This window comes from Globicephala melas, chromosome 15, assembly GCF_963455315.2.
Source record: "Globicephala melas chromosome 15, mGloMel1.2, whole genome shotgun sequence".
Classification (NCBI taxonomy): Eukaryota; Metazoa; Chordata; class Mammalia; order Artiodactyla; family Delphinidae; genus Globicephala; species Globicephala melas.
In genome coordinates this window covers 6718789-6738305 of record NC_083328.1, presented here as the reverse complement: position 1 = coordinate 6738305, position 19517 = coordinate 6718789, and the positions used below count along the sequence as shown (strand labels likewise).

Sequence of the window (19517 nt, the reverse complement as noted above, 5' to 3'; positions counted from 1 at the left end):
GCTTTCTGGTGGGAGGCCTGTCAGTATAGGGATCTGGGAAGGCGATGACACCCGAGTCCTAGGAGAAGGACACTGAGAAGGACAGGTCTGGGTTCAAATCCTGCCTCAGCCACTTACTAGCTACATGACCTTAGGAAAAACACTGTAACCATTCTGGGTCTTGTTATCCTGCCTCAGATGGTACATCCAGTGCCATATAGGGTTGTTGATGATGCTGAAATGAAGTAAACCACTAACACAATGCATGCTAATTATTATCATGAGGGAAGTAGAATGGTTAAATTAGGAGACAGACCTTGGGTTCCAGACTGACTACCAGTGTTTGGGGATTTACTGGTCCCTGGCCTGAGGCAGTCACTGAACAAAAGTACTAGGGGAGGGATCTTGGGTGTGAGCTATCTATTATGGTTCCTTTATGGCAAGAAGGACAGAAGTTGAAGGTGATGTCAGCTTTCTCCTTAGATGCATTCAGGCAGATTGTACAGGGACTTTTATTTTTGTGGTCAAGGGCTAGGAAGTTGAAGAGGGAACTGGAGCAGGTGGCGGTGTGTCTCTCAGGTCCTTGGTGGCCTTCAACACCTGCTGGCTTCTGAGTTGTCTGTGTCTGTCCAGGGTGATTATGAGAAACTGAGATCCCTGTGTGCAGCTGACTCTAAGCAGGTCCTCACTCAGTCTCACTCCTTAGGCCTCTATGACAGAGTATAGGGTCTCTTCCTGGGGGCCCTCTTGGGGAGGCGGGTGGGGAGGCGCTGCTGGTGAGGTCAAGCTGGAGAGGGTGAGGGAGGCATACCAGATGCCGTCATCCTGGGGGAGAATGGAAAGGGGAAGGGGTTAGGCAGCAGAGGGGGAGCTGTCCCATCTTAGAGCCGCAATCCCACAGCTGATGCCCTGCCAAAACCACAGTCCCTCTGTTCTTCCACCCCACCTTCTCCAAACGTTCCTTTAATTCTTTCAGGCCCTAATCTGAGCTGCTTACCTTGGTGTCCAGCTTGGGGCCTGTATGTTGTCCTAGAAAAAATCAAGATGTGCCAGGGTTAGGTGGCCTGGCAGCAAGGGGGCTCCAGTGGTGAGGTCATCTTTAGGTCAGGAACAGGGTCTGGGAGAGGGTGGGTGAGGCGGGGGAGAGAGGAGGATGCTGAGGGCACGTGTGTAGGGAGGGGGTGTGCGGGGGGAAGGACGGCCCAGGTGGAGAGCGGGGATGATGGCGGCAGGACCTACCTTTATTCCCAATGTTCTCGTATTTCTCCTCTGGGTTTTGGAAGGATCCCCTGTGTGGGAACAGGAAGGGGGCGATGTGTCAGAGGCTGGGCAGAAAAGAGTTACCACCTGCATCGGGCTGGTTCTCTTGGTGAGGGCTCTGTGACCTGCCTGGACACACTCGGAAGATGAAGGCAGAGGTCTGAGGCTCTCAGAAGGAGGCCGCCTGGACGGGGTTGAGGGGTCATTTGCGGTGTAGCCCTGTCCCTGAGTGCTGACTGAGGTGGATTGTTCTGGAGAAGCGGCTTTACTGCAGGGGCACAGGGAGGAGAAGCAGGAGGGGGAACTTCTGTTCTCTCTGCCGCAGCGCCTCAGTTAAAACTGGAGCCTCAGTTAAAACCAGGAAGCTAATCTCAGGTTCCCTGGCCATCGCCATGGGGAGGGGTCCGAGGAGGGCAGCTATCAAGAGTCAGGAGGGAGAGGAAAGAGGGAGGGGCTGAGAGAAGGAAAAGCCTGGAAGTGGAAGGAAAGATGGAGAAAGGAAAGAGGTGGGCCATGAGGAGGGTAAGAGCTCAGGAAAGGAAGAGGAGCTGGGGCCCGAGGAGAGGGAGCCAGGCTGGAAGCCAGGAGGGAAGTTGATCTGAGTAAAGACAGAGGGCAGAGCAGCTGGAGGTCCCGCCTCACAGGGGAAAAGGACAGATCGGATGAGGGGCAAGAAAGAGGACAGAACGTGGAGGTGGTAGGTGTGTTCAGGAAGGATGAGGTGGAGAGAAACCAGGATGAACGGAGGAAAAGGCTGAGAACTGGGGATGAAGGAGGAAAGGGGCAGCCAGAGAAAGACAAAGGGAGATGTTCTGGGAAAGAATCAGAGAAAGTGCTGGTCCACTGTTCTCGATTTTTTAAAGAGCTGGAGCCTCCGGAAGTGAAGAGTCTGGCCTGTTAGGGGACTTGGGAGGGTGTGGATGGAGAGTCCAGGAGGGGAGGGGCTGTGAAAGGCTCCCTAGTGCTGTTCTCAGAAAGAAACTTCCTGCTTCACAAAACAGCACCCCCTCCCGCCTTGGAGGAGAAGCGCTCACCTGGCTGGGGTTCTGGCTTTAGTCTGCAGACCTGTAGGGGGACCAACAGTGTGTCAATGTGTCATCCATGGAGGCCTGTCTCCTGCCTGCCTTCTCTGCCCCGCCCCACTCTGAGCTAATCCTTGGAGAGACCAGAGCAGCGAAGCGGCTCGGCTGAAACCCGCCTGGGAGGGCCTGGGACTCTGAGCCTGCACCCAGCAGGCACCCTGAGGCTGCCCACACCGATCCTGCCTTGTCCTCAACACCCATCAGGAGAGCAGCTCTTCCCTGCACCCTGCGCCCCTTCACCTTCTGAACACATTGGACTTGCCCACTTCCCCCAACTCCAGTGACCTCTGCTCCACTCAGCCACACCCTGGGCCTTTTTTTTTTTAAATCACTCGAGCTGAGACCCCTGACCTAGTAAATGCTAGTATCATAGTTATGCTACTACTGTCTTTCCTTCCAGCTCTCTTTTGTCATCATCCCTCTGTACCTGTGCTTAACCTCACTAACTCTTGTCTCTTGATGATCCACTTTCTTTCAGGTTATCCAGGCTCCCTGCTGAGTCCTCTACTCTCCATCTGTGCCCTCTTACTCGCTCCTTGACCTCCTGTGTTCCCCTGTCCTTCTGCCACACTTGCTGACACATCTTCAATCCTGGATGTGTCCTAAAGCAGGGAATGCTATTTGCTTATCCCAATATCCATTTGATTCTTCTTATTCAGTTACAGAACCTTGATTTTATTTGGAGTGGCAGTGTGCCCCCCTACAGATAGATGTGGGACCTATGACTAAGGGGAAGTTGTAGGTAGGACTTTCAGGAAAGCTCTTTAAAGGGAGGACAGAAAGCTGGGTCATAGTCTTTTTGTCCTTTCCTCCTACATCCTGTTTCCTGTTTAGATTCACAAATCATGCCTGGAGTCCTAGCAGCCATCTTGCACCATAAAGCACCCTTCAGGATAGAAGTCAGTATTCAGGACAGTGAGCAGGAAGTTAGGAGCCTGAGTGCTTAAGGACGGTGTCGTCTGCTTTCTGGCTCCAGATCCTTTTAGATGAGGAAAAAAGAAACCCTCTGTGTTACTTAACCCACTGTTACTTCTGTTCTCTGATGCTAGCAGCTGAACACAACTTTTTTTCTTTGGCTGTGGCACGGCTTGCGGGATCTTAGTTCCCCAACCAGGGATCGAACCCAGGCCCTCGGCAGTGAAAGTACAGGGTCCAACCACTGGACCGCCAGGGAATTCCCTGAACACAACTTTTAATCAGCAATTCCTAAAGGTTTCTAAACCTGCATGGTTGAATACTGCTGAAAAAAAACAGTCATGTGCAATGATGCTTTATGGCTTCTCATCTGAGTTGATCCTCAAATACCATCTTGCATTTCCTCAGTGACTATGTCACATTTTCTCTACATCTTGAACGTTCATCCTCACTCTCAGGACACAACCACTGTGGTTTTTGCTCTGCAGAGCTAAAATAACAATTTTAGACTGACCCCAGCCTGGCCCACCTCTGGCCCTTCCACTGCAGACACTGTATCTGCAAGGCCAAGCTGAGGTTGCCACTTTGCTTTATCACATTGCTGCTGGGATTAGAGGCTCTGGGGTGTGATTTCCAAGGTCTTCTTCTCTCATCTCCTGCCTCCTCCACAGCTGTGAGCTACTTAGAGTTCCCAGCATGGTTTCCTTCCCCTGGAAGGACGGTGACCTCTACAGCACCCTCACCACCTGGCTAATTCTTTTTCATTCTTTGAGACTTTTTGCAGGTGTCACTTCCTCTGGGAAGTGCTCCTTGATTACCCCTCCTTCCTCCCAACCTACCATAGCTATTTGCAAATGAGGCCATTAGCCCTTGAGGCATATCCCCCAGTTATATCCCCATATCCTCCTATCCCCCAGTTCCTTGAAAGCAGGGCCTGTGCTTTATTTACTTTTGCATCTCCAGTTATAACCCAGACCCTGAAAAATGGGTGTCCAACCAGTGCTTGCTGAGTGGAGCCACCTTCCTGTCCCTTCTGTTCTCTCCTTACATTTCCCAGAGCAGATCCTCCCTACCCTTGCACTAAAAGGTGAGGACAAATGAGAAATGATTAAGTCAAATGAAAAGAACTGGAAACGACCAGATTTGTGGAGAGGGATTGGTCTTGAGCGGTGGTTCCCAAACTTGATACACAAATACCACCTGAGGAGACCATTAAAAATGCAGATTCCCAAGCTCAGATCTCAAGCCCAGCAGGGATCTGCATTTTTAATGGGCATCTATGGTCATTCAGATGCAGGAGTGTTCTGAGGAACACCCAGTTGGGAATCTTGGGGAGAGATTGGGGGTCCCAGACCACTTACCTTTGCTTCTCTTCCACCTGAGGTACACAGTCAGTCCCACAATTGCAGTTATGAGCACAGCGCTGGCCAGTGCCAACCCGACTGTAGCTTCAGTACTCAAGGGCCAAGACCATGAACTCCTTTTGCCCTCTGGGACCCTGAGGCCAGCTGTGGTGGTGATGGTGGTGGTGGGACCTTGAGTGGTTGTCTTGGTGGCTGGGAAGACATGAGAAATATGCAAATTCTTCACTAAAGGGCTGGAGGTATCTGGGTGAAGCTGTCACATCTTGTTCCCTAGTTTGGGGAATGTGGGGGTGTGGGGAGCAAGTCTCTGAAGCTCTCCCACAGGGAGGGGAGTAACAAGGGCAGATACTGGAAGCCCTGAATCCTCATCACTCTGTTTAAATCCTGACCCTACCACTGATCAGTGCTGTGATCTCAGAACCTCATTTCATCACCTACAAATAGGGACAACTAAGTCACAGGATCAAAAAAATTAATGTGGTAAAATATACGTAACACAGATTTACCATTTTAACCATATTTAAGTGTATAGTTCAGTGACATCAAGTGTATTCACATTATCGTGCAACCATCACCACCATCCATCTTCCGAAATTTTTCATCTTTCCAAACTGAAACTCTGTCCCTATTAAACACCAACTCCCCATTCCCCCTTTCCCCAGCCCCTGGCACTCACCATTCTACTTTCTGACCCTAAGCATTTGACTACTCTAGGTACCTCATAGAAGTGGATTCAAACAGTATTTGTCATTTTACATGATTGTCTTAATAAGTGAGAAAACATCTGTAAAGCACCTAGTGTATCCTGGAAATATATTATTATGGTTAAATTAATATGTATTGAACTTTAGTTCCTACACACAGATTGTATCTTTGTAGATGTTTAAGGCACCATTAAAAAATTGACATAGGGCTTCCCTGGTGGCACAGTGGTTGAGAGTCCGCCTGCCGATGCAGGGGACACGGGTTCGTGCCCCAGTCCGGGAGGATCCCGCAGGCCACGGAGCGGCTGGGCCCGTGAGCCACGGCCGCTGAGCTTGCACGTCCAGAGACTGCTCCGCAACGGGAGAGGCCACAACAGTGAGGGGCCGCATACCGCAAAAAAAAAAAAAAAAAAAAAAAATTGACATAATACTAAGCCACATACAGAAAATCCAACTCCAATAAAATCTTCAGGTTAGTGTGGACTGAATTTTCTGTCCACTTGTAGAAATTAATAATAAAAGTGTGAATCCCATCACTCAGTTGAGATAAAAAATTTTAAGTTCTTAGTCAAATAAATATATATAATGACATGCTATTTAGAAAATAAAAACGAGCAAGATGTATTTTTTAAAAACTCCTGGAATATGACTAAACCACACTCTAAGCTAAATTCATAGTATTAAATGCTGTAATTATTTAAAATGGGAAGAAATTTTTAAAGTGAATGAAAATTTCCAAAGAAAAAAATTACCAAACAGAGAGGAGCCAGCTCTAAGGAAACTCATAGTTTGAAAGTAATGAAAACCTATGTTGGAATAAATGTTTTTATGAAACAGAACAGCAGAAGGAATAACAAATACAGGAAGTGGTTAGAGAAGAAACAAACAAGAAGACAGATAAGACTCCTGCAGATTTAACAACCACAAAGAGTCTGTTGAAATCATGAGTGATGTGTGCTCAATCATAGGTTGATAATTCTAAAAAATTTCTGTGAAATTGATGATTTTCTGAGACAAATAATAATTTTTTTTTTTTTTTGTCTTAACTCCTTTATCCCAGTGCCCAGATTAGGACCTGACATATAATAGTCACTCAGTCAGTGCTTGTTATTTCATTTGTTAAATGAATAAATGAAATAATTTTCCCTTGGAATTTCACAACATTCAACCACTGTCCTCCAGCTTCCTCTATTGCTATTGAGAGAGTCAAGCCACTCTGATTCCTGAATCTCTTTATGTGGCCAGTTGATTTCCTCCTTGGAAATGTATTGGATCTTCCTTTATCCCTGGTGTTTTGAAATTTCATGTTGCAGTGCCCCAGGGTTGGTCTCTTTATTTTTATCCATTTTGCTGGGTTCTTTCATTCTGGAAAATTTCTAGAGTAATTTTGTTGATAACTTCTTCCCCCATGGGCTTCTTTTTTCTCTGTTTTTAAAACTATTATTCAGGGGTTGGAACTCTTGGACCAATTCTCAATTTTTCTTATCCTTCCTTATAATTCCTATATTACATTTCTATGGCTGCTATGACAAATTGCCACAAGCTGGGTGACTCTAAACAACAGAAGTTTACTCACAGATCTGGAGGCCAGAAGTCAGAAATCGAGGTGTCAGCCACGCTGCGCTCACTCAGGAGGCTCTGAAGCGGAATCTGTTCCTTGCTTCTTCCAGCTTCTGGTGGCTGCTTCATTACAGTCTCTGCCTCTGTGGTCACACTGCCTTCTCTTCCATCTGTGTCAAATCTCCCACTGCCCCTCTCTTATAAGGACACTTTTATTACTATTTAGAGCCCACTCAGATAATCCCAGATAATCTCATCTCAAATTCCTCAACTGAATCACATCTCCAACAGTATAAGGCAGTATTCACATTATTCAGTATAAAGTTCTGGGGATTAGGATGTAGACATGACCTTTGGGGGGCTGCTGTTCACCCACTACAATATCCAAATCTTTGAATTTTTTTCTACCTTCTGAGATATTTCCACAAACTTCATCTTTCAATCATTTATTGAGTTTTCCATCTTTGCTAGTATACCTATAATTTCCAAGACCTTTTTTTGTTTCAGAAGCTCCTTTGTAAAGCACCCTTTTGTGTTATATACATGAAATTCCTTAACTCTCTGAGGATGATAGTTATTTGAAAATTTTAATCTTTCATAATTTTGGATTCTTCCAGATGCCCTTTCCCCCCAGATTGTTCTGTTCTCTGCATTTCATGGGAAAAGCATTCTTTAAATGTTTAGTTCAGTCATTTTTAAAACAGCTTCTGTAGCCTCAAGCAACCTGGGCACAGCTGAGGTGAGGGTACAATCCTTAGTGCAGGGGATTTGGTGCAAGGCCGAGACCCCAATCACCTTACCCCCTTGGCTCCCAGCATACAGGAAGCTGTGTGTGTTATAGCAGAAAAGGCATGTCAGTTAGTGGGCTGTAGAGTGATCTGTTATATTTCTAGATCTTTTCAGGCCCATCAGATAGATATCCCAGAGAAGAGTCTCCTAATATTCTGCCCTTGGTGGGTGGGTTGTGGGTACCAGCCTGGCTACCTGCATCCTGGGAGGCTCCCACAGGGGTCAAGTTGTTTAAGGTCTCATCAGTTCACCAAATCTCCAGATTTAAGAACTAAATCCTTGTCGCCAGTTAGGCCCCAGGGTACTCCCCCCAGGCTCCTTGTGGGTTATCGTTTCTAGAAAGCAAATATCCACTCTTTGGCCGGGGTTGTGGGTGGGGGTACGGAGGTGTCTCTGCTTCTTAAATACATTTCAACTAGTCCTCTAGTTTTCAGGCCCCCTTCCACCCCCAGTTTCATGAGTACTAGGAGCTGCCATTCCTGACCCTTTAAAGGGTTTTGCAGTGTAAATCGCCTTCCTTCTGGGTGTCCCTGCTGGTGGCTTAGGGTTTAACTCCTCTGGTCTCCTGAGCCAGTTACATTAGTCTATCTGTTTCCAGCGTCCCCAATTTTGTTTCTGTTCACCTGGATTGCAAATACTTTGTCTTTGTGGGGTTTTGTCTTAAAAAATTCCCTTTGCTGTCATTTTAGTAGATCTTGGGAGGGAGTGGAGGTAAACATGTGCATATAACCCAGCATCTTGGCCAGAATTTATGCATTACTTTTAAAATGAAAATTATAACAAGTATACATTTTTAAATGTTGCACATTAATAATAAAAGTAGAGAATAGGAAAAAGTCTTGTGAGGCATTTGCATGATCTTTGGAAGAACATTACAAGGGTTTACTGAGGGATACAAAATAGGACCCTTTCCTCAGTGAGAAGATTGCACATCATACTGATTTCAGTTTCTGTCAATTGCTTTATAGGTTTAATGCAATTCTTATTTAAAAAATCAACATAAGCATTTTTCTAGGTACTTGGCAAACTTATTCTGACACTTATGTGGAAGAATAGGCGGGCAACAAATAAAGATTTTGAGGAAGGAATATGTGGTTGTGATGGCAAAAGTCTTAACAGTCATTGAAACATGATAAAGTTTTAATAACTACAACAGTGTCGCACTAATATAAGAAAACACAGACTAGTGAAACAGAATAGACAGACCAGAAACGGATGCTATTCTACAAAAGAACTTAAAAGCTAGGCCTATGAATCAATGGAAAAAAGAAAAAATATTCAATAAATGAAGTAAGGACAACTGATTTGTTTCTTGGTATAAAGATCAACTTAGTTCTTTATCTCACACTATATACCAAAATAAATTCTCACTATGTTGAAGAATTTTATTATGAAAAGTAATCAAATCTTACAAAAATTAGGAAAAAATATTTTCACCCCTAGTGGGATGTGGGGTTTTCAGCTTAGAAATAAAAGAGAAAAACTACAAATGAGAATATAATTAGATTTGGCTACAAAAGTAAACCGTTTGTAAAAAAAAATTAATAAGCCAATCTCAAACTTATGAGATATGTTTGCTACAGATATTCCTTTGGTGTGATGTTTTTGCATGGTGGTACTTCACTGGGATTAAAAACATTTCTTTTTATTACTTTCTTGTATCTTTTAAAAAGTAATGAGCATGACCATCCAATTAATTGAATTAATTGAAAAAAATTAACTTATTGATGAAAAAACTCACAGTAAGTGTGACTGAAACACAGAAATGAGAAAAAGAAGGAAGAATTAGGAAAGGAAGAAGAGGGATTTAAGGAGAGACGAAGTCCCTCAAAAAAGGCCATTTAAGGAAATATGGAGGAGGTGCAGGAAATACTAATCCAAGGCTGTCTTGCTTAATTCAGGTTGTGAGTCACTATCTATTTGCTTTAAAACCAGCATAGTGGTCAAGAAGGGGCAATGGTTTTCTGAGGGGGAGACACGGGGAGTGTCCATCCCAGCCGGGAGCAGAGATTCATCACTGATACTGCTTAGAATTGCCAGCACAAGTGATTATAAAAAGCAAACAAACGTAGACAATTTTCAAAAAAATAATCTACAGACAACACACTCCTTTATTGCCTGTACCTGGGAGAGAACCCCTCACCTCTGCCCTGGAGTCAGATACACTGAGGTTCAAGTTCAACGCCCCACTGAATGACAGAGGGAGATCCGTTGATGCTACACGGCCATTATTAGGTGAAAAATAGTCAAAACAAGATGATCAGGTCAGTACCCGAGGCCAAGCGGCTCATGGTTAAGAGAAGAGGCTCTGGGGTTAAACTGGGGTCAAACCCCACCTGCACCAGGAGTGACTTCGGGCAGGTGTTTGCTGTGTGAGCCTCGGTCTCCCTTCCTGTAACAGGAGGATGGCAGAAGGGCCGACTGTTACCGGGGTCGTGGGGAAGGTTAGCTGGGGTTTAGCTGGGATGATGCTGCCAAGGTGTCCAGCCGGGAGGCAGGGCACAGTCGGCGGGAGCTGCCTTTACCGCTGCTGCTGCCTCGTCATGACCAGGACAGAGGAGCAAAATCAGGGTGGACAACGGGGACAGTGTGACTAGAACCACACAGGGAGAGGTGCGGGGGAGGCAAGGAGGTAAAGAGGGTGGAAGCGGGGGAAGAGGAGATGGGAAAGAGGTGGGATGGGGGTGGGAGCGTTGAGGGCCATGTTCTGGGGAGCAGAGCAGCAGAAGGAAGGGGGAGATGGGAAACAGGTGATGGGGACACGGGACGCCTCGGGCCACCATTGGTGGCCACCACACACCTACTGTGTGTGTGGGCTGAGCTCATGGCCGTGGGGAGACAGACATGGGGTAGCTGAGTCCCCACACATGGACACATGACAAAGGGGAGGCAGCCACATCCCAAAGATGTCAAGTCACCTGGAGGACATGGGGTGAGGGCAGGGGAGGGGCAGCCCCAGCTTGGAGCAAGAGAGGAGAATAGCCGGGAGCCCAGAGGGCGGAGGCCTGAGGATGAGGGAGGGGGCAGAGAGGAGGATGGGCAAGGGAGGCAGCGCAGGGCTGGGGAAGATTAAGGTGAAAAGGGGTTGATAGAGGCCTGGGGAGGAGTAGAGGGGGCAGGGAGAGGAGTTTGAGAGAAGAGAGGAAGAGGGGGCCTGGGCCAGGCCTGGGAGACAAGACCCCAGTGGCCTCCAAGAGCCTCAGGCAGGACAGCTGGACTCACGGGGGGTGATGGTGAGTGTGGTTCCGTCGATGGACTGCCACATCTTCTTGCCGTTTCCCCATGTGTCCATCTCCACCCGGCAGAAGTAGCTAGACGCATCCTCCCTCCGCAGTTTCGAGATCTGGAGGGAGCCGTTCTTCCCACCCTTTGTCCAATTCAGGAGGAGCCGGTCCTTGAAATCATTATGGATGAACATCGGGGTCGTGTTGTAGATGAACTCCCCATGGAAGTGTTTCCATCTCCAGAATATATTCACGTTGAGAACGCTGTGTATCCAGGAGTGATAGAAGAAGAAGGGGATGTCGATGGAGCCACCCTCGGGGGCTGAGATTTCCTTTGGTTGGTTCATCCCAAAGGCAGTGTTTGGATTGTGTTCTGCCCAGTGACCTAGAGGAGGGAGGGAAAGGGAGAGACTTTGAAGGTGACCCCAGACCGTCAGCCACCCTCACCTACAGTGGGATGTGTGACAGGTGGTAGGACTGGCCCTCTGGCCTGGGTGAGCCCCTCTCCAGGCTTGGGGCGGGGAGGAGGGTGCGGAGTTGGGGGGACCCGGCACTGTGGGACCAGCTCTTTGTTTGTTGGGGGTGGGAGGCCTGGCCGGCTACCCCAGGGGACACTTCTACAGATACCCAGCCATAGCCCCTCCCCAGGGGGGTGGTCCCTGTGGCCCTAGGCAGAGCAGGACAGTCCCGGCCTCTCACCTGCCTGCAGAGATGCCAGGGGCAGCAGCAGGGTCAGCAGCAGGGGCAGACCCATGGCCTTGCCCTCCTCCCGGGATGAGAAGACAAGCAGAGCCTTCAAGGCCAGACGGGAGGCCTGTGGAGGGGCCGCCTGCGGGGAGTCTCAGCACCAGGAGAGCGAGGACAAGGCTCCTTCCGAGGACTGAGGAGGGTAGGGGCCTTCCCCAAACCCGCCCACCCCTGCCATGACTGACACTTCCTTTATCAATCTGGCTTCTTTTCCTATATTGCAAAAGGGCCTCTCTGTGGTCAGTGCAAAGGGAACCATGATCTAGGGCTCCCTGCCCCGCTCTGCACACTGAGGGGCTGGTCCTGACCTGGGCCAGCTGGGGCCTCTCCTCTCTCCCTCAGCTCCCTGCCTCTGCCACCCCCTTGGCATCTCCTTAGGAGTCAGCCTCTGTGTCTCTGTGTGTCTGTCTCTCCTTTTCTCTGCTTCTCTGAGTGTCTCTCTCCTCCCAGGGAAAGGGGTGACAGCAGGACCAGTTCAGGCTCCTTCAGGGAGAGGTCCACGGCCCTGAGTCCCTGCCCAGCTACAGCCCCTTAGAGAGGAGGAGGAGGGAGCTGCTGGTGGTCAAGCCTCAGCCCCCAGCCCAGGCACCAGGGGCACCAGCATGCTGGTGGTCTCTCTCTGCAGGTAGGGGACACTGCAGTGCCCCCCTTCATCCCCAGGCAGAACCAAGGCCCACCAGGCCCCTCCCGCCCTGCTCTGCTCCCTGTGTGCAGTCTCACACCCTCCCTGAGTTGAGGTGAGGGTGGGCGCAGGTTCCCACCTACCCAGAAGGTGGGCCTTCTGGAGGCCACGCCTCCACCCAGAGATGCAGGACTGGATCTGCAGGGCCCTCTGTCCTCACACTCTACAAGGAGGACACCGGGGCTCAGACACGCCCTGCCCCACGTCCAGGACTCTGAGGTGGCGGGTCCAGGACTTGAACTCCAGTCTTGCTGAGCCCACAGAGCCTTCTGCTCCTTCTGGATGCTTCCTCCTGGCTGCACCACAGAATCTCTGGGCTTCACCCTGTGAGTACAGAGCCCTGCGGGGTGAGCCCGGAGACTGTATTTAATAACGCTTCTCAGGGGGTTCCATCTGCAGCTGTGCGACCCTGGCTCATCCAGAGCCTTCCCTGGACAGAGGGGATGAAGGTCAGAGCAGTCATGAGCCATCCAGCTGACAGTCCCTGGGACCCCCTCTGATGGAGGCCCTGCCCGCCTGTGACTGGTGGTGGGCGGGGTGAGAGATTGGGGGCTGGGAACTTTGGTGGCCCCCCCAGGGCTGGCTGGGATGGAGGCTCTGCTCACCCACTCTCCAGGATGACGTTGGCATTGGTTCACAGAATGGACCATGGGGGTGGGAGGACATGATTTGAACTTCCTTTTTCCTTTTCTCAGTTTCTTTCCCAATCCTAATAGATGTTTTCCACAGTTCTCTCATGGCCAGCCAGGTAGTCCTGGCTTTCTCTACGTGCCTGCACTTATAGGCCTCAGAGGACAGATTCTGCACTTTCATGGAACCCCCTTATCTGAGTCAAGCCCTAAACCTGCGTTTTCTCATTTTCAGCTTTACAACATTCTGTGGTGATGTATCCTTATGTTCATTTTACCCAGGGAGAAACTGAGGCCCAGAGCCTTAATGGCATGGAGAGTCCCAAACTCTCCCATTCCTGTTGGGGGAAGGGAGGATGAACTCCTGTCACCAATTCAGCCCAAGCATCTTTCAAAGTCCACAGGGAGGTGACCTCACTTACTCTGGTTCCCTCCAGGTCTGGATTTGGACCGCACTCAGGTCTGTCTGCCTCGTGAGCTTCATGCTTACCCAAGATCGCCCCTCCCCCACCAACCACCCCCATTAACCTCCCTCACTTCCCCTTCCTTCCACAGCCCATCCTGGGGGGTCATTCATTGTGCTTCATTCAGCTGGCCACTTCTCAGGGTCTGGGGAAACAAAGGCAGGAGGGATGTGAGTGTGGCCCCTGAGGTGAGGTAGGACACATGAGGCAAAGAAAGAGCACAGGGAAGGGGGAGGTACGAAGGGCAAGGTCTTGGTCTCTGCTCTTTCCCGTGGGCTGTCCACGGGCCTCTGCTGACATCAGCACTCTGTGTACTTCCTCTTGTTTTGCAGGCAGGGAGGGGCCCAGAGAAGGCTTCTCCTGCCCTGGTTGGGTGCAGGCGTGCAGTGAGCCCTCCAGGAACTAGAGTCCAGCTGGGAAGGGAAGACTCTCAGCTTGCTTCACTATGTGAGGCAGGTAGAGGGAGACCCAGGCCCCACAAAGTTGAAACAGGCAGGGATGACATCTCCCACTTCCTGTGTGTCGGGTGCTTTGCACTCGTGTTGGCCATCTTTTCTTATTTGCTGTATTCTTGATGCTCTGACATCTGGGGCCTCACTGACCAGGGAGAGACTGTCCCTCCCAGGGCTGCCAGTTCTTAGAAGAGCAATGGACGTGCCCAGGAGCTCACCTGTCATATGCAAACCAACCAGTCCAGAGCCCACACTCCCCACCACCTCCTCCATCTGGCTCTTATGCTCCAGGAGGCCCATGTTCTTCTGCCATATTCATCCCAGGGCCAGGTGCCAGGCAACTAGGGACAGCCCCTAATCCCCAGAGCCCGCAGACATTATTCATACCAGCTGATCCTAAACCTGCCTGCTCTCCCTTGCCTTGTCTTTCTCACAGAACCTACAACAAAGGCTCCTGCCCATGTTTCCCCCTCCCTCCCTCTGCCTCCTGACTGACCCTAGTGCGTCCCTGCATGGCCCTGCGTGGAGTGCTGGGCATCTTGTTTTTATGGTTTTGTGAATATAAACTGCTTCCTTCATAACAGTCATTTGCATGTGTGTCTTACCATACCTGATTAAAACACATCCAGGTTAGGTTTTAAAATAGCTCTTAACTCTCCCAGCAGCCCCAGGAGGTAAGCAGGGTCTATTTTGATCCTCATTTTTATGCAGGAAGAAACTCAGGTCCCGAGTGAGATGATGAGATTTAACTGAGGTCACCTCACATGTAAATGTCCGCTGTGGCGTTGGGTCTGAGCCCAGAGCCCGTGCTCCCTACCACTTCTCCACGCAGTGATGAAGGTCAACAGCCCTCTGGCCCCGTTAACAGCCAACGCTTCCCTTTTCTGTGTTGTCTTCCTTCTGCACAGGGAGAAGCTTGAGGACTGATTGGGACACTGGCTCAGGGGGTCCTTGTCACGTGGCACAGTGAGTGGGGCAGTCAGTGCTGACTGAATGTTTATGGAAGAAGGAGAGATCTTTAAAGGATAGGTATCTGTGTGATGATCCATGTAGCTTTCCAGGCCATGTGCAGGGTCCTCTGTGTTACCTCATCCTGTCCTCACTGGGACCCTCCAAGGGAGGTACTGTTACTACCCCCACTTTACAGATGAGAAACCCGAGGCTCAGGGAAGGGAAGTCATCCGTCCCACAGTCAACTCCAGAGGCTGCGTCTGTAGTTCCTGCTTCTGTCATATTCACAAGTTTCTTCTCTGTGGGACCGAGACTTCCTCTCTTGTCAGCCTCCTTTTCATGCCACCAGGATGCATTTCAGCTCCTGGTCAATCTGACAAATGCTGATTGGGCTTCTAGGAGATGAGAGCAGAGGGCTGAGAGCTGGGGATCAAAGGCTGACCCCCGACCTTGCTGAGCTCCCAGGCTGGGAGAAGTGCAGGATACTCAGAAGAATGGGACCAAGAGATCATTGTCTGCACTTCCCCTCAGAGCAGTGTGCTGGTAAGTGTTCACCAAACAATCTCTAGAAAAGGAGTCCTGATTTGTAGGCTTTTCCAATTTCCATGTGTCAAGTTAACTATTGCATGGACTGACTGTTTGTGTGCCCCCCTCACTCCAAATCCATATGTTGAAGCCCTAACCCCCAGTGTGGCTGTATTTGGAGATGCGTCCCTAAGGAAATGCTTAAGGTTGAATGAGGTCATGAGGAGGGGGCCCTGGCCCAATAGGAGTAATGTCCTCATGAGAAGTGACCCCAGAGTGCCCCCTCTGCCTCCTCCACGAGTCTACACTCAGAGGCCATTGTGAACACAGGGCAGGAAGGCGGCCACCTACAAGCCAAGGGAAAGAGGCCTTAGAGTAAAACCTACCTTGTCAGCACCTGGATCTTGGGCTTCCCACCCTCCAGAACTGAGAAATACATTTCTGTTTTTTAGCCACCCTGTCTGTGCTATTTTGGTCTGACAGCCTGAGCAGATAATACGACTACCAATGTGAAATCACTGAATGTGAGTCAGGAGGAAATGTATAACATGTGTCATTGTACAGCCTTCCCACCATGAGGATACAATAGCACAGTAACCTCGAGAGCATACGTAGTAGTGAACTATGGTTAAAGAAGTAGGAAATGATGAGCTTCCCTCATTTTTAATATAATTTAATTGTAAGTTTATATTATTTTATTTTTTCTTGATTAATATTTTTTTGTTGTGTAAAATATACATAACATAAAATTTACCATTTTAACCATTTAAGTGTACAGTTCACTGGCATTAAGTACACTCACACTGTTGTATACATATTATTTAATTTTTAATAATGGCTGTGTTTAACAACTGGCTTGCAACATTCCCCCAAATTTAACAGTCAGCTCCAGCACATCCCTGTCTGTGGGGTCTCCCCAGCGATCCTCAGGTTACTTGGCAAATTTAGGATAAAAAGCCACAAAATTATCTTATTTACGTGTATTTCACAGAATTCAAATTTATGATGAATTATGATTGATATATAAATCCTCCTTTTTCTTTCTTTCCCCTCACTGCCTCCCCTTCCTCCCTCCCTCCCTCCCTCTCTCTCTCTCTCTCTTTGTAATATCTTTTTAGTAATCTCTCACTCTGAAAGGCTGATAATGTGCTTGCAAGTCCCGAATTGGCAAATAGATCTCAGTTAAGGTCCTGAACACTGGATGCAGTTCATCACAGCCCACAAAACTTCACGTCATTGCATGTCACTGGTCCCTGGTATTTATCTGGTTTTGGTTTAAGACAACAGAAATTTATTGTCACAATTCTGGAGGCCAGAATCCACCATCACAATGTCATCAGGGTCATATGCCCTCTGACGCCTCTCAGAGAGGACGCTGCCCTGCCTCTTCCAGCTGCGGTGCTCCTGGAAATCCTCAGCATCCCTTGGCTTGTAGACACATTGCTTCAATCTCTACCTCCCCTGTCTATTTTTTAGTGTTACTATTGGGCTTCATTACATTCCTGATTCACAAAACTGGACCAATGGCTCTAGAGTGATACACTGAAGGACAAAGCAAAATTGTGATGAAAAGAGTTAACGCTGAAATGAACACAAGCATATGAGGGCAAATGAGACCCCAGGGGAGCAGGGAGGGAGTTTGTATCTGCAGAGATGAGTGAGTGAGGGTGGCGACACCAAGGACCGAAGGAGAGAAAGGCATCTCCAAAATCCGGGGATGATATCTGAAAACTGGGAGTGGCCCACACCCCCAGTGCTTGCCCCCGGGACACAATCTGTCATGGGACTTTATTAAACTGTGATCTCTGTAGAAAATTAATTAGGTACAAACAAAAAGCAATGTTCCTCAGTACAAATTGGTGAATTTTGTTTCTAAAAGTGAAGAAGGGGGGACTTCCCTGGTGGCACAGTGGTTAAGAATCCGCCTGCCAATGCAGGGGACACGGGTTTGATCCCTGGTCCGGGAAGATCCCACACGTCACGGAGCAACTAAGCCCATGTGCCACAACTACTGAGCCCACATGCTGCAACTACTGAAGCCCACACACCTAGAGCCGGTGCTCCGCAACAAGAGAAGCCACCGCAATGAGAAACCTGTGCACTTCAAGGAAGAGTAGCCCCTGCTCGCTGCAACTAGAGAAAAGCTTGCGCGCAGCAACGGAAGACCCAATGCGGCCAAAAAAAAAAAGGTGGAGAAGGTACCAAACCTCGAGGCATTACTCAGCTGTGCTTCCTGTAGCCTAACAGGATAAAGTCCTCCTGTTGGGCCTCTGATGATAGGGCTGCCACAATGTGCTGGACGTCTCTCCTTTTCCCTCCTGCGCCTACCCTGTGTGCTTGTCACCCCTGCCCTTACCCGGGGGTTGATGGACTATTGCCCCGTTCTGCTCAGACAATGGGAGCAGCAGAAGGGTCCTGATCGAGGGGGTGTCTCCTGGCCCCTCCTGGGTGTGGCCCCCAGGGTGTGGTCAGGTTCACTGCGGGCTGGTCACCTTCCTTGTGGACCATAGGTTTGTCCCCTACCAGTCATGGGTCCCTGGCCCAAGCACAACCAGAGGCCCACATGCCTTAGGTCAAAATATTTGAGTCTGCTCATAATCTGCTTAGTGAGAGATGTGCTGTATCTCTGCCCTTCGAAGTAGACCATCTTAATACAAAACTGAGAAATATGTCTTTGTACCAGTGAAAGTTAGCAAAACAGAAACAACTGTATTTAATTATTATTGCATGAGCCTGCAGTTTCTGTTAATGCATTGGTGATATTTGCAAGACTTTTAAATTAAAGACATACGGAATTCTTAAATTATTACATATTTATTTTGTGAAATTTATTTTTTTCCTTCTCCCAGTAAAATCACTAAGTATGTTGTTACAATCAATACTTCACATAATTTGTTTTCCATTGACAGTAATGCCAAATTAGACAACATTTCTTGAATCATTGTAGTTCGGAGGTGGTTTTGTTTTATTCATTTCCGTTTGGAGAAACTTCTCTCTGTTGTGGCAGCCCCAACTAGGATCATCAATACTTTTCTTAAAGGAACACTTAGATTGGGAAATGTCACACATTTTATGCGACATGTTCACATGGTGCGGTGTGGTCACATATCAGAAGTTATTATTGCAGAAAATATTACAAAATGTTTTTATTTCATGATCTAAATTATCAGTTATGCCATGATTTTAATCACTTTTAAAAGCAACATTGGTAGCTTGCTTTATGCATATGTCAAACCCATATATATTATATATTTTATATATGCATATACATACTGTATATATATATTCACACCCAGACATGTATATAGATATATAATAGGACTTGTTTTAAGTTCTTCTGTGCCATGTACAACTGTTATGCACAGCGTGTTAATTCGTGAGCATCTCTGGAACCAGGAATTGGAACATGGGAAGAAGAAGGTATGTAGTGGGTGTTTGGCACAGTTGGGAGGCAGTTACTTGTTTTGCAAAAATCGATTGCCTTCAAGTTATCTGAGGGAAAGACTTCACAAGTTAATTTGTCTTTTCTGTCAGTTTGTACTCCTCTGCTGTTTCCTTCACACAGGCCCATGCACTGACAGTCCTCAATGTCAACAAGGGCATGACCCCCAGATCCTTACGGCATTTGGGTCCTGTCCCATTTGCGTCGGGACATGGGGTGAGCTGTGGGGAGAAGTACTTCTCTGGGCCCAGAAGGGTGTTAGTCATGAGTTCCCTCTTCACAGCTCCCAGGTTGCCCTGGGCCAGCAGTGGGGGCTGGATTCCAGTGACCCAGGTGTTCATGTGTCTTCTATGAATTCACTTGTGTGTTTGTTTGTTTATTTATTTATTAAAAAATATTTATTGGGACTTCCCTGGTGGCGCAGTGGTTAAGAATCCGCCTGCCCATGCAGGGGACATGGGTTCGAGCTCTGGTCCGGGAAGATCCCGCATGCCACGGAACAACTAAGCCCGTGCACCACAACTACTGAGCCTGTGCTCTAGAGCCCGCGAGCCACAACTACTGAGCCCACGTGCCACAACTACTGAAGCCCACATGCCTAGAGCCTGTGTTCCGCAACAATGAGAAGCCCGCGCAATGCAACTAAGAGTAGCCCCTGCTTGCCGCAACTAGAGAAAGCCTGTGCACAGCAACGAAGACCCAACATAGCCAAAAAATAAATTAATTAATTAAAATATTTATTTATTTA

General features: G+C 48.4%; 1 protein-coding gene across 2 annotated transcripts; it reads right to left on the bottom strand.

The window, feature by feature from the left end:
* Positions 1-252: 252 nt before the first annotated feature.
* On the bottom strand, positions 253-11767 carry PILRA (paired immunoglobin like type 2 receptor alpha). 2 transcript variants are annotated; one of them, XM_030845949.3, is made up of 7 exons: positions 11577-11767; positions 10876-11262; positions 4598-4792; positions 2274-2304; positions 1219-1268; positions 977-1008; positions 253-804 (listed from the first exon to the last, which is right to left on the bottom strand). In XM_030845949.3, the coding sequence occupies exons 1-7, from the start codon at positions 11629-11631 to the stop codon at positions 682-684; spliced, it is 873 nt and encodes a 290-aa protein (XP_030701809.1). In that variant the 5' UTR covers positions 11632-11767; the 3' UTR covers positions 253-681. The 2 variants fall into 2 exon arrangements, 1 of the variants encoding a protein (XP_030701809.1); XR_009559111.2 differs by lacking the exons at positions 253-804; positions 977-1008 and adding an exon at positions 6881-7061.
* Positions 11768-19517: the final 7750 nt, after the last annotated feature.

What these genes read in the sequence shown, in the direction of transcription:
- PILRA (XM_030845949.3), bottom strand. Translation starts at nt 11,631, where the DNA reads ATGGGTCTGCCCCTGCTGCTGACCCTGCTGCTGCCCCTGGCATCTCTG. An exon ending in CCTGGCATCTCTGCAGGCAG is followed by an intron (nt 11,263 to 11,576) that starts GTGAGAGGCCGG and finishes TCCCTCCTCTAG; the next exon opens with GTCACTGGGCAGAACACAAT. An exon ending in CGAGAACATTGGGAATAAAG is followed by an intron (nt 1,009 to 1,218) that starts GTAGGTCCTGCC and finishes GATTTTTTCTAG; the next exon opens with GACAACATACAGGCCCCAAG.